Source organism: Plecotus auritus, assembly GCF_963455305.1.
Source record: "Plecotus auritus genome assembly, chromosome: 1".
Taxonomy (NCBI): Eukaryota; Metazoa; Chordata; class Mammalia; order Chiroptera; family Vespertilionidae; genus Plecotus; species Plecotus auritus.
Genome location: NC_137770.1, coordinates 108,402,313 through 108,417,497, shown reverse-complemented (window position 1 = coordinate 108,417,497; position 15,185 = coordinate 108,402,313). Strand labels below are relative to the sequence as shown.

The 15,185-nt window shown below is 39.3% G+C and overlaps 1 protein-coding gene across 1 annotated transcript in view; it reads right to left on the bottom strand.

The window, feature by feature from the left end:
* The window catches only part of CCDC7 (coiled-coil domain containing 7), a gene marked incomplete at both ends in the record, with an annotated part of 182,208 nt that overhangs the window by 28,498 nt on the left and 138,525 nt on the right, over nucleotides 1-15,185 (bottom strand). The window contains one exon of the mRNA XM_080654120.1: nucleotides 12,929-13,018. Coding sequence (XP_080510246.1) covers nucleotides 12,929-13,018 — 90 coding nt within the window. The remainder of the gene's footprint in view (nucleotides 1-12,928; nucleotides 13,019-15,185) is intronic.

Below are 15,185 nucleotides of genomic sequence, written 5' to 3'. Positions count from 1 at the left end.
ACAATAAATTATAGGGAAATATATGATAATAAACATTATTAAGATTTCCATTTTACTTTGAGAATCACTATACTATTATTCAAGGAAATTATCTGAATAAAAGGAAAAAATTAATGATACATTCAGAATGTTTATTATAGTGCTTTACATATGTAAGTTGTATATAAGTTAACACATATAAAAATAATTAAATTCTCCTGATAAATTATAGTCAGTTCTTCTATAATATGGCATACTTTCATGAAAACCACCTCACTTTGAAAAATCATGTAATATAAACTGCAGGATGTATGGGGAAATAAGGTTAGGTGCACAGCACACAAAAAAGTTGTCAGTAATACATTTTTTAAAATAGCAACCTAATAGAAACATAAATACAGTTTTATACAGTTAAATAATTACAAAACATCTACTATGAAAAATATAGCTCTTAATCTTGAAAAAGACATGAAGTTAGTTTGTGGAAGTGAATATTGAATATGTTGCAACTTGTGAATCTTTATGCAGTGTTGGAAGGTTGGTTATCTGAAACTGAATGAAAAGTCGTAATACCAGATATGAACTGGTGTGGTACATTATATACATGATGAATTAAGGTAGCTTACAGACACTCTTTTCCGCCTTTATCTATACTTTTTGGAGATAAAATGAGCATAAAGCAAATATAAAATTCACATTATGCTCAAATTGTTCAACTGTGTTCAAATTCGCATTTAAAACAAATATTATGGCACTACTGACTACATGTTTTAAAGTATTCTTGAACCACTACATAGTACCAGATTATTTTATTCAAGAAAGTAGAGAAAAATTAAACAATTAGATTACTGAAAATTTTATATGTGCTTAATAAAGGAGACCTATTAAAATATTAGGTGGTTATTTCCTGTTTGAGCCCAGAAATTCCAACAGATACCAAATTTACAACAGTGGTAAAGTTCTCACAAATTAAACACAAAGTATAACAATTTCTCATAAAATATGAAAAATAAACATAAATTCTTAATGAGAATTGTTAAGGCCCCCAAATAATATTTTCTAATTTAAATATGAATCTTTGGATATACTTAGTATTCAGAAAAGTCTACTACATATTGGCAATCAAAATGCTAAAATAATGAAAGGAAGAAGGACTAAAAAATAATGAACAGATCATGAGTGAGCTGTATGACAATTTCAAGTGAACTAATGTGCTTATAATTGTAAATCATGATGAAGAGAAGGGGTTAGGAAAAAATAAGTATTTAAAGAAATAATGGCTAGTTTCTTTTCAAATTTGAGGGAAACTATATATGCACAAAGCCACAATAATATAAAAAAACTACTTCAAGGTATCTATACTAATAAAAGGGTAATATGCAAATTGATCAGGATGCCCTCACAGTAATGACCGAACAGCAGGCTGCATGCGTAGACCAGGATGGCAGGGGAGTTAGTGAGGGACAACCAAACAACTGAACAGCAGGCTGTGTGGGGAGACCAGGCCAGCAGAGGCGGGCAGTGAGGGGTAACCAGGTGAGCAGGCAGAGGTTGTTAGGGGTGATCAGGCTGGCAGGCAGGTGAGCAGTTAGGAGCCAGCAGTCCTGGATTGTGAGAGGGATGCCGGACTGCCAGTTTAGGCCTGATCCCGGTCAGATATCCCCCAAGGGGGGATTGAGAGGGTACAGGTTGGGCTGAGGGGACCCCCCCTGCCCTGTGCATGAATTTGTGCATCAGGCCTCTAGTATCATAATAAAGTTATTTAAAAGCAGCAGTAAAATCTTAAAAAAATACTGAGAAGAGAAGCAGGTTACATACAAGAATAAGGAGGATAGAAGACTTCTTCTTATCAGAAGCAATGCAAGTAGCCCTTGCCGGTTTGGCTCAGTGGATAGAGTCTCAGCCTAAGGACCAAAGGGTCTCGATTCTATTCCAGTCAAGGGCACATTACTTGGTTGCAGGCTCCTCCCAGGGCCTGTGCAGGAGGCAACGAATTGATGTGTTTCTCTCACATTGATATTTCTGTCTGTCTTTCCCTCTCTCTTCCACTCTCCCTAAAAATTAATGGAAAAATATTCTTGGGTGAGGAAAGAAGAAAGGGAGGGAGGGAGGGAGGGAGGGAGGGAGGGAGGGAGGGAGGGAAAAATATTTAAAGTACTGGAAGAAAAACATCAGCCTGGAATTCATTATCCAAAAGAAATATTTTTCAAAATTGAAGGCATAAAATTTGTTTTTTAGAAATCAAAGACCTGAACGTATACATCACTAGCAAAACTGCACAACAAAAAAGAAAATGATAAAAGAATCCTTTAAGCAGAAAAAAATGGTATCAGACATAAATAAGAAATACATAAATTAAAGATGAGCACCAGAAACCATAATTGCATGAGTAAATATAAAGACTGTTTTTCTTATTATTTAAATCTCATTAAAAAGGCTTGTGCTTGGGGGTGGGGGTGCCAGGAGAGAGGTCTATGGGGGGGAAGGAGACTTACGTAATACTTTAAACAATAAAGAATTTTTTAGAAAAGGTAATAGTTTACAGAAAAACTAATAACAATGTGTTGTGCAATTTATATTATATGTAGTAAGCCATATGATGTGTATGAAGACAATAGCTCAAGGCTGGAAAGGGAGAAATGAAACCTATTATTTTAAGGTTCATGTACGTGAAGTGATTTAATGTCACTTGAATATGACTGCATTCATTAAAAACAAGATGGTCAACCCTAAAGTAACCAATAAAGCAACCAATTGAGCAACCAATATAAAGTAATACAGATTTTTCTACCTGGAAGTGAGGTGCTGTTATAATATACAACTAAACATTTTGTATGTGAATTTGTAATTGAGCAGAAGAATTTTGTGGAGCATAAAAAATATATTTAGAAAATTATGTAAAGAAGACTAGTCCCTTAATTTGATAAACAGGAGGGAGGGAGAGAAAGAGGAAGGTAGGGAAGGAGAGAGAGAGAGAGAGAGAGAGAGAGAGAGAGAGAGAGAGATTCCCTTTAAAATTAGGAACAAATGAAAAATACCTGTTTTCATCATCTATTCAATACTATTATAGCCAGTGTAGCAATGCAATACAAATAAAGAATAGAAAATATTAAAAGTTAGAAAGCAAGAAAAGTCAGGTTATCATTATCCATAGCTTTGATTATGTAAGTAAGGAATAAAAATCTAATCATATGACATTGTAACTAGATTTGTGGATGCAAATTCAACATACAAAAAAAAGTACTGTACTTCTCTATCAACAGTAAAAATATTTTTAAAAGATAGCAATTAAAGTAGCATAAAAATATGAAGCACCTAATATTAAAAATGAGTGAAAGCTTAAGAAGAAAACCATAAGCATTTATAATTAAAACTAAAGAAAACCTTCAAAAATGGAAACATTTAGTAACAAACAAAAGGATGTGTCTTGATATCCTAGATGTAAATATCTCCAATTTGATGTACAGATTCAATGCAATGATAGAATTTGACATTTAACTCTAAAATTTATATAAAAGTGCAAAAGCCAAAAATAAATAACTTCTTTTTAAATTAAATTTATTGGTGTGAAATCAGTGAATAAAATTGTATAGGTTTCAAGTGTACATTTTTACGATACATCATCTGTATATTACATTGTGTGCCCACCACCCAAAGTTAAACCTTTTTCTGCCACCATATATTTGAACCCCTTTTACCCTTTACTATCCCCTCTTCTCACTGGTAACCACCATACTGTTGTCTGTGTCTGTGACTTTTTGTTCACTTGTTTTCCTCTGTTCATTTGTTGCTTTCAGTTTTATATCCCACATATGAGAGCAATCATATGGTTCTTAACTTTTTCTGTCTGACGTATTTCACTTAGCATATTTTCAAGATCCATCCATGTGGTTGCAAATGGCAGTATTTCATCTTTTCTTAGGTGTAGGGGGCGGTTATAGGGTTAAGCCTCAGACTGACCTGCTGGCAAAGTGGCAAACAAGTCCCAGCTTGGAGGGCACAGTCCTCTAAGCATAATGCTTGATCTTGTGACTGCTCCCTAGATCTTTCCTGGGTAGCTAGTGGGCTGTGGGAGGGGCAGCAAGTGCTGCCAAAACAAGTGAAACTTACAAGAACATTGTAGATTGCCTTGTTTGTCCCTGACTATAAATAAAGCATCAGCTTTGCAGTCTGGATCTGTTCTGTGGCCTCAGCAAGGCACAGAAGATCCACCTACCAGGGGTGGGCAAACTTTTTGACTCGAGGGCCACAATGGGTTCTTAAACTGGACTGGAGGGCCGGAACAAAAGCATGGATGGAGTGTTTGTGTGAACTAAAATAAATTCAAAGTAAAGGAGCGTAGGGGAGAGCAAGAGAACCAGATAGAACAGCCGGATCCGGCCTGCGGGCCGTAGTTTGCCCACGGCTGCTAGACCCAGCTTATTCTTTTGTTCTGTCTTATTCTACATCCTTCGCCCTCCTTCAGGCTCAGCGAACCCTTGGCTGTGCTGGCACAGCACACTTAGGGTTGAGTAGTATTTCATTATATACACGTATAATAAATAATTTCTTATAAAAAAAACAAGAGGGGGGTTGACTTGCCCTTTAAAAAAATAAGGCCTAATCTAAATTTTTAATCATTAAGGATCTCAGACATTGGAGTAGGAAAAGACAAGGACAATGGAACAGAACTGAAAGAGCAAAAAAAAATTTTCTTTAAATAATAGCATTTTCCTGTGATAGCATATCAAAACATATGCTTCTGGGAGGTCCAATTAGGAAGCTAGAGTAGAAAGCCAGGTGATAGCAGAAACAGAGTTAATAAGGGTCAGCAAATTGTATACCAAATCTGCCCTGTTGCCTGTTTTTGTAAATAAGTTCTTATTGGAACACAGCCCTGCTCACTCATTTATGTGTTGTCTGGGGTTATTTTCATACTACAGAAGCAGATCTGAGTAGATGCAATAGAGATGGTGTGGCCTCAAAACATAAATAGTTATCTAGCCCTTTAGAGTAAAAGTTTGTTGATACTTGGAATAAGAGATAGTATAGTAATTAGGGAAACTTTACCAAGTACAATAAACACCAGGTATTTGTGCCCAGTATCCTTTTACCCTTGTGTTAAGAAACAGCAGCACATTTTAGAAGGATTCTGCACCTCCCTCATCTCAAATTGTCCAGCTGACATTTGACCCAAGCAAGGTCAGAAAGATATAATCACCTAAGAATTGTCTATTATGGAAGTGAGAAATTCCAAAACCGTTAAACCAAGGGACAGGGTGGGCGGGAGTTGGGGAGTGGGGCAATAGCCATAAGCTCCCTCTTTAAAAATTCCCTAAAATGACAGATGTAGTGGCTGTCTGTGAACTTCTATTATTTTGACTCCAAGAACTGCCCTGGGTCTATCCCTCACCAAACATGTTGTTCAACTTTCCTTCAATTCTTTGAATTACCCAACCAAAAAATTTCTTGCCTTAGATAGTGAGGGTTAGTTTCTCCTACTTACAAAAAAAAAAAAAAAAAAAAAAAAAAAATGATCTATATAATAAAAGCCTAAGCAACCATTATGGCAGACATCCAAAACGACCAGTTGCTATGATGTGCACTGAACACCAAGTGGCAGACGCTCAATGCAAGAGCTGCCCTCTGGTGATCAGTGCGCTCCCACAGAGGGAGCACTGCTCAACCAGAAGCCAAACTCATGGCTGGCGAGCTCAGTGGCAGTGGTGGGAGCTTCTTCTGCCTCTGTGGCAGTGCTAAGGAGCAGTGAGCAGGCAGGTGGTAAGGAGCGAGGGGTCCCGGACTGTGAGAGGGCACAGGCTGGGCTGAGGGACCCTCCCCCCAGGGTATGAATTTCGTGCACTGGGCCTTTAATAATAAAGCCCTTAATGGACACAGGAAACTACTGATTACCATTTGTAGACAAGGCTAGAAGTCAAATGTGGCTTTTGATTATTAAAATTGGTTGTCTAGCCCAGCCAGCATGGCTCAGCGGTTGAGTATCAAACTATGAACCAGGAAGTTATGGTTCATTCCATCAGGGCACAAGCCTGGGCTGCAGGCTCAGTTCTCAGTTTGGGATATGCAGGAAGCAACTGATCAATGATTCTCTCTTATCATTGACTAGAGGCCTGGTGCACAAAATTTGTGCATGGGGGGGAGGTCTCTCAGCCCAGCCTGCACCCTCTCCAATCTGGGATCCCTCTCACAATCCAGAACTGCTGGCTCCTAAACCCACACCTGCCTGCCTGCCTGATCGCCCCAAACTGCCTCTGCCTGCCAGACTGATCACCCCTACTTTGCCCCCCCCGCCAGCCTGATCACCCCTACCTTGGCCCCCTGCTGACCTGATTGCCTCTACCTTGCCCCCCTACCAGCCTGATCAACCCTAACTTGCCCCTCTGCTGGCCTGATCAACCCTAACTGCCTTTGCCTCTGTGCCAGCCTAGGCTGCAGTCTGTGGGAGGCGACCTGGCAGATCAGGGGAAATCGCTGCCCCCATTACCCCACTACTGCTTCCACTGCTGGCCTGAGCCTGAGCCCTTCCCAGCCACCCATGGCTGCCTGAGCCTGGGCCTGGCCCTCACAGCAGCAGCCATGCCTTTGTCCAGAAGATGTCTGCTCTAATTAGCATATTACTCTTTTATTAGTATAGATGTTTCTTCTCTCTCTCCCCCTCTCCCTTCCTCTCTGAAATTAATAAAAATATATCTTTTTAAAAATTGGTTGTCTACAAAAATAAAATTATTAAAAGAGATCAAATTAAGCTATTGTTTGTGTCCAAGGGTTTTGCATATATGCCTATAAATTCCCCGGTTAATCTCTCCCCACCCACCCACCCCTGCTTTCCCTCTGAGATTCGTCAGTCTGTTTCAGGCTTTTATGTCTATGGATCTATTTTGTTCATCAGTTTATTTATTAGATTCCACATATGAGTGAGATCATGTGATACTTGTCTTTCTCTGACTGGCTTATTCACTTAGCATAATACTCTCCAGGTCCCTCCATGCTGTCTCAACAGATAAGAGATCATTCTTTTTACAGCCACATAGTTTCTTCTCTCTGTCCTCCTCTCCCTTCCTCTCTGAAATGTATCACAGCTTTTTTATCCACTCATCTACTGATGGGCACTTGGGTTGTTTCCAGATCTTAGCTATTGTAAATTGTATATAAGGAACTCATGCAACTTAACAAAAGGAAGACAAGCAATTCAATTAAAAAAAGGAAAAAGGACCTGTATAGACACTTCTCTAAAGTGAGCATACAGATGTCCAAGAGACATATGAAAAGATGTTCAACATCACTAATCACCAGAGAAAAGCAAATTAAAACCACAATGAGATACACCTTACACCTGCCAGAATAGCTACCATCAACACACCAACGAATGACAAGTGCTGGCAAGGATTTAGAGAAAAGGGAACCCTAGTACACTGCTGGTTGGAATGCAGACTGGTGCAGCCACTATGGAAAACAGTATGGAATTTTCTTAAAAAATTAAAAATGAAACTGCCATTTGAGCCAGTGATCCCACTTCTAGGAATATATCCTAAGAAAACCCAGAACATGAATTGGAAAGAATAAATGCACCCCAATGTTCAGAGATATCTTGGGATATAATATTACTACTATACATGTAGATATGATCCTTCCATATTTTTCCTTCATGTTTCTATACTTCTTTATGTTTCCACACACAAAACCTAAAGAAACAATACAAGAAAGCAAACCAGAAACTGCTGCAACACCTTTGAGTTATCTAAGAAGCCCCACAATTTTTTTTTTAATATATATTATTGATATTTTACAGAGAGGAAGGGAGAGGGATAGAGAGCTAGAAACATCGATGAGAGAGAAACATCGATCAGCTGCCTCCTGCACACCTCCCACTGAGGATGTGCCCGCAACCAAGGTACATGCCCTTGACCGGAATCGAACCCGGGACCTTCAGTCCGCAGGCCGACGCTCTATCCACTGAGCCAAACCGGTTTCGGCACCCACAATTTTTTAATAATTTTTTTATTTTTCAATTACAGTTGACATACTGTATATTAGTTTCAGGTAAACAACCCAGTAATTAGACAACTATATAACTTACTAAGTAATCACCCTGATAAATCTAGTTAACCCATTTCACATCATACATAGATACTACAATATTATTGACTATATCCCTATGCTGTACTTTACATCCCCATGACTATTCTATAACTACCAATTTGTACTTTTTAATCCCTTCATCTTTTTCACCTGTCCCTCAAACCTCCTCCCATCCGGCAACCGTCAAAATATTCTCTGTATCTGTGAATCTGTTTCTGTTTTGCTTGTTCAATTATTTTGTTTTTTAGATTACACATATAAGTGAAATGATCTGGCATTTGTCTTTTTCTGTCTGAATTATTTCACTCACCACAATACCCTTTAGGTCTACCCATGTTGTTGGAGATGGTGAGATATTTTTATGGCTGAGTCATATTCCATTGTATGTATGCACCACATTTTTATCTATTCACCTATTCATAGACAATTAGGTTTCTTCTATATCTTGGCTATTGTAAATATAGCTGCAATGAACAAATATATGTATTTGTCCTTTCAATTTAATATTTGGGGTTTCTTCAGATAAATACCCAGAAGTGGAATTGATGGGTCTTTCTGAGTATCTTGTTATAACCTTTGTTTTAAAGTTTATTTTGTCTGATATAAGTATTGCTACCCCAGCTTTGTTTGTTTGTGTGTGGTTTTGTTTTGTTTTTTTTTGTTGTTATTATTGTCTTTGTTTGTTTCCATTTTCATGAAATATTTTTCCATCCCTTTAATTTTCATCTGTATGTGTCTTTCAATCTGAAGTCTCTCATAGACAGCATATATAAGGGTCTTGTTTTGTTATCCATTCAGCCCTATATGTTTGTTTGTTTGTTTGTTTTGATTGGAACATTTAACCCATTTTCATTTAAAGTGATTATTGATAGGTATATGTTTATTACCATTTTATTCTTTCTAACTACGTTCCTCTTTTTTTCCTTCCCTTTTCTAAAAGAAAACCATTTAACGTTTTTTATCATACTGGTTTGGTGGTAATAAACTCCTTTAGCTTTCATCTTGTCTGGGAAGCTCTTTACTTCACCTTCAATTTTTAATGATTGTGTGAAATTATCCCAGAAGCTCCTTAAACTAACCTCTTTTTTTTATTCCTTTCTTTTTGTTGTTGTTGTTGTTGTTGTTGTTGTTGTTGTTGTTCTTATGCAGTGTTCTCTGCTTCATCTACTCTACTATTGATTCTCTGTACTCTTCATTTCAGTTATTATATTCTTCATTTCTGACTGGTGCTTTTCTATGTTTTTTATCTCCTTGGTATATTCCCTCTTTGTTGAAGTTCTTACTGAGATAATTGAGTATCCTTAAAATCAGTGTTTTGAACTCTGCATCTGATAGAATGCTTATCTCCATTTTGTTTTGTTCTTTTTCTGGAGTTTTGTTCTTTGTTTTTTCCCATTTGGGATATATTTCTTGATCAAGTCATATGGCTTTCTCCCTGTGTTTGTTTCTATGTATTAGGTAGAGCTGCTATATCTCCTGGTCTTGTTAGAGTGGCTTAATATAATAGGTTTTCTGTAGGGCACAGTGTCACAGCCTCCCCATTCACTTACCTGGGCACTCGAGGTACATACCCGCCACCTTGTATGGGCTGTGTGCACTCTCCTGTTGTGGTTAAGCCTTGATTGTTAATGGTACATCATTTGGAGGGATCTATCTCCAGTCCAATTGGCAGCAAGGACTGGCCACAACTACCATGGAGAATCTGCTGTTCAAGGGCTGACCCCACATAGCAGAACTGGCTTCAGCAGGGCTACGGTGCTCATTGAATGTGTTCCTTAAATGTGTTGCTTGTGGGAGTGGTTTGGTGGCGCTTTGTTGAAGTCTGAAGCTCTCTACAAGGTGTGATGGCTCTGGGGCCTCTGGAGAAATACAGGCAAGGTCAGCCACCACCTGTGCCCTATCCAGGGCCACTAGGCATGAGTTACAAAGTGATCTGCAGATGGATGCTAGTTTTTCTGGGTTTGGAGGTGCCCAGGAGAGGCCAAGCTGCAAACCAAGGCCAGCTGTAGCTAGTGCTGGACCTAGGACTGCTTAGCAAGCGGTCTGGGGCATCAAAGGCGAGATGTTACTTGAGAGATTTTAGGAAAGTCCACATCATGAGCCAAGAAAGGCCATTTGAATGGAAAAGCAGCTTGTGTAGGCCTGCAAATTGAGTGAGGAAGAGTCTCAGGGAATCACCGGGGAAGAGCAGGTTTATAGAGACTCATATATGGCATCTGCCTGCCAACTCTGTGTGAGGCGGGCTTAGGAAAGGAATAATGATTTCTGTCAGCACTTCTGCCTGAGAAAATGCTACCCCTCCAGCCCTTGATAGACAATTCAGTTCCTCCCCATATGTTCCTGGTGCTTTTCAAGTTGCTATTGCAGTGCTGGAGTTTGGAGTGAGTGAATCCAAGTAAGTCCGTGTGCAGGCCCTAACATTAGGAGGAACACCTGGGACTCAAGCAGCCTCCTGTCTCATTCAGCCACAGTCCCCACTAGTTTTCACAGCCAGAATTTATGGGGACTTCTCTTCCAAGCACGGGGACCCCTTCCTCCTCAGGGAAGACCTCCATATATGAGATATCACTCCTTATTTGTAACCCACACATGTGAGTGTGGGACCAGACCATTCCACATCTTAACCCAGTGGTCGGCAAACTCATTAGTCAACAGAGCCAAATATTAGTCAACAGTACAACGATTGAAATTTCTTTTGAGAGCCAAATTTTTTAAACTTAAACTTCTTCTAATGCCACTTCTTCAAAATAGACTCGCCCAGGCCATGGTATTTTGTGGAAGAGCCACACTCAAGGGGCCAAAGAGCTGCATGTGGCTCGTGAGCTGCAGTTTGCCGACCACTGTCTTAACCCCTCCTACTAATGAGGCCTCTTCTGTATATCCTTAGTTATAAGTATTTCTGTTCAGCTGAACTTCAGGCAGTTCTGAATGATGGTTGTTTTGTACTTTTGATGTGGTTGTGAGAGGAGGTGAGCACAATATTTACCTACACAGCCATCTTGAACAGAAACCCACTCTAAAGGTGTTGTTTTTTAATGTGGATGTAATGGTGCATGATTAAGTGTTGCAAAATGCTTACACTGGCCAGACTACTCAATTATTAAATACTAGTGGACAGGTGCATGAAATTCGTGCATGGAGGGGGGAGTCCCTAAGCCCAGCCTGCACCCTCTCTAACTGGGGACCCCTTGGGGGACATCTGACTGCCGGTTTAGGCCTGATCCCATAGGCCATCCTTCTCACAATCTGTGACCGCTGGCTCTTAACCGCTCACCTGCCTGCCTGCCTGATTGCCCCTAACTGCCTCTGCCTGCCTGCCTGATTGCCCCTAACTGCCTCTGCCTGCCTGCCTGATTGCCCCTAACCCCTCTGCCTGCCTGCCTGCCTGATCACCCCTAACTGCCTCTGCCTGCCTGATCTCGCTCCTAACTGCCCTCCCCTGCTGGCCTTATCTTATCCCCAACTGCCCTCCTCTGCCGGCCTGGTTGCCCCCAACTGCCCTCCCCTGGCAGCTTGATCTTGTCCCCAACTGCCCTCCCCTGCCAGCCTGATCTCGCCCCCAACTGCCCTCCCCTGCTGGCCTGGTTCCCCCCAACTGCCCTCCCCTGCTGGCCTGGTTTCCCCCAACTGCCCTCCCCTGCCGGACTGATCTTGCTCCCAACTGCCCTCCTCTGCCGGACAATTTGGTTCTGATTGGTCAGTTTCTATGCCAGTCAGTGTCTCTGGGCCTATCAACGGGGCCTGATCAGATAGGCAGGGCTGGTCAGCAGCCCTGATGGAGGCCTGGAGAGAAATGGAGGCCCAGCTGCTGGCCAGACTGGGAGAGAAAGAGAGGCAAGTGCTGATCAAAAGCTGCCACAGAGGCAATGGATCAATGTGTACAGGCCTCTTTAGTGTACAGGCCTCTCTCTAGCTCTGATTTGCAGCCCCCTCAGCAGTGAGAGCTGGGGCACCCCACCTGCAGTGGAAGCAGTCAGTGCTGCATTGCCACGGCAACCCAGCACTGACTACAGGACTAACTTCTGGTTGGTCGAGCCTAGGTTGTTACTGGTCATTACAACCCAGAGTTTTTATATATTAGGATAGTAATTTACTACTTTATTTTTATTTTATTTATTTATTTATTTATTTTTTCTTAGTTGAAACTATACCTAACTGGAACTATTCCTAAATGGATGTGTTTGACAGCCCTGACCTTATATTTGACACCTGTATAGGATCACTACATCTCTAACTGATTAAGTAGCAAATCTCCTGGTACTACTTCTGCTTCACCATCTAGTAAGGAAAAATTATGTGGTAACCACCATTAATACAGTTAAGAAAGAGTATTTTACTTCAATTTTGTTGATTTTATGTTAAAACATACATCTTATGGTTTTAAGTAGCTAGTAAAAATTTGCTTTCAGTCCATTTGACTTTGTTGTCTACATTTTGAAATTTATAAGCTTTATAAAAATTGTAAAGTGGAAAAAATTAGGAAACAAATTTTATGCTGAATATTTCTATTCTCTCTATTTGGTATAATGAACTGGGACACTCATTAAATAATTGCAAAGAATACAGTAAAATGCATTTAAGATGTATTTGAAAACCTTAATTGATTGGTATTTTAAACAAAGGTAAATATTTGGTCTAGAAATGTCTTTCAGAATGTTTAAAATTTAGTCTGTTTTTCATAGCATTCTTTTGGTTTTCATTAATAATATAATTTAAATACAGCATTTTTAAGTTTTAAAATATAGATGTTACCAATTATAAATTTGAAAATGTATAATAAAATATTTAAATATATATTTATTCTTTTTTTTAATATAATAAAACTTTTTAGATACTGTATTCCATTTTCAGTCACTAAAATTTAACTAACCTCTATAATCCTCAACTTTTGTAGTTCATTTTCCAGCATCGATTTCTCCTCTGATAACATTTGGAAATCATTTTGCATCTGTTTGTATTTCTAAAAACAAATATTATAATTTTAGTAACAATGAAAAGCAAAATATCAATATAGAGAATTTATTTGAGTACTTAATTATTAAATAAGAAAGTCTTCATTAAATCATGAAAAGAATGAACCATTGGTACTAATCTGTAATGGGAAGTTGTAATTGAGGTAGAAAGAGGCAAAGGAACTAGAAGTGACAATGAATTAAAGTTTAGAAAACTGAGGGATATTACAGTTAAGTATTCATAAGTGAAGTATTTCTGAGAGATAATAAGGTCTAGTAAAATCAAAAAACAAAAAAAGCTTTCCAGCTCACATATGTATACAAATCTTTTGAATAAACTAATTAATCATTGGATCTTTAAGATGATATATTCAGACAATTTCTAGAATCCATTAACAACAAAGACAATTTCAAATTGAGAGTGCCATACTTACAGTTTCTAACAAAATTTTATCATTCTTAGTTCTGAAAAAAATTAAAAATATATATATTATAATTTTATGTTTTATTTATGTGATATACTTATATATATTCTTTGTAAAAAAAAAATTTAAGTATAACAGATAAGATTAGAGTACACTTTGACTACCATTCAAAAAATTCAATGCTCTCCCCAGAGGGGTGAGGAAGCTTTTTCTGCCAAGGACCATTTGGATATTTATAGTATCATTCGTGGGCCATACAAGATTATCAACTTAAAAATTAGCCTGCTGTATTTTGTCAAACATTTAATTAACTCACCCCTAATGCTTTTGCAAGGCCAGACCACATGATTTTGTGGGCCTTATATAATTTGAGGGCCGGACATTCCACCCCTGCCCTGGAGATAATATTAGATTGCCGTATATCTTTCCAGAACTTGTTCCATGAATTTGTAAATACTGCCTGTATCTATTAGATTCTACAATTTTTGGTAATGGGTTGGTTGTCCCTTGTATTTTTTCACATAAAAGACATCACTATATATTCTCAACTTATTTTTTTTCACTTAACACAATTTCTGGGATCTATTTATATTGCTAAACATATCAATCTCATTTCTTTTAAATACTTCTTTCTCTCTCTTTTTTTTTACTTAACAAGATACATTATATTTCATCCTCATCCAAAAATACATTTACTGATTTGAGAGAGAGAGGAAGGGGAGAGAGAGAGAGAGAGAGAGAGAGAGAGAGAGAGAGAGAGAGAGAGAGAGAGAAACACCAGTGTGAGAGAGATACATCCATCGGTTGGCTCCCATATGCACCCCAACTAGGGATCAAACCTACAAACTAAGTATGTGCCCTGACCAAATATAGAACCTGCAACCTTTTAGTGTACAGGATGACACCCAAACCAACTGAACGACCTGGCCATGGCTCCAACAAGATACATTTCTTTAAATTTATCTTGGTTGTTAAAGTAATATAGATATACCCTTTTTTCCCCACCGACCTCCTACTAGCCTCTCCCCACACCATGCCCCAGGCCTTCACCATACTATTGTCTGTGTCCATGGGTTATGCTTATCCTATATAATAAAACCCTAATATGCAAATTGTCCCCTCGACCCAGAATTTGGTTGGGAGTTCGACCAGGGGGCAGGGCTAGCCCGCCAACCACCTGTAGCCCCCCACTGGCTGGCCACGACCCCAATCTGCTCCCTACCCACCCAATCAATAGTGGGGCTGGCCGGCCAACCTCCCACATCCCCTCTCCCTGGCCAGCCCAGCCCAAACGGCCCCAATCGGGATGGGCCAGCTGGACCCCACCCATGCATGAATTTGTGCACCGGACCTACAGTATACATATAAATTCTTTGGGTAATCTCTTCCCACCCACCCACCTCCACCTTCCCTCTGAGATTCATCAGTCTGATCCATGTATCTATGCCTCTGGATCTATTTTGTTCATTAGGGGTTTTTTTGTTTATTAGACTCCACATATGAGTGAGGTCATGTGATACTTGTCTTTCTCTGACTAGTTTATTTTGCTTAGCATAATCCTCTCCAGATCCCTCCATGCTGTCTCAAAGGGTAAGAGATCCTTCTTTTTTACTGCTGCATAGTATTCCATGGTATGAATGTACCACAGCTTTTTTATCCACTCATCTGCTGATGGGCACTTCGGCTGTTTCCAGATCTTAGCTATTGTAAATTGTATTTCTATGAATATATGGGTGCATACTAGTACATT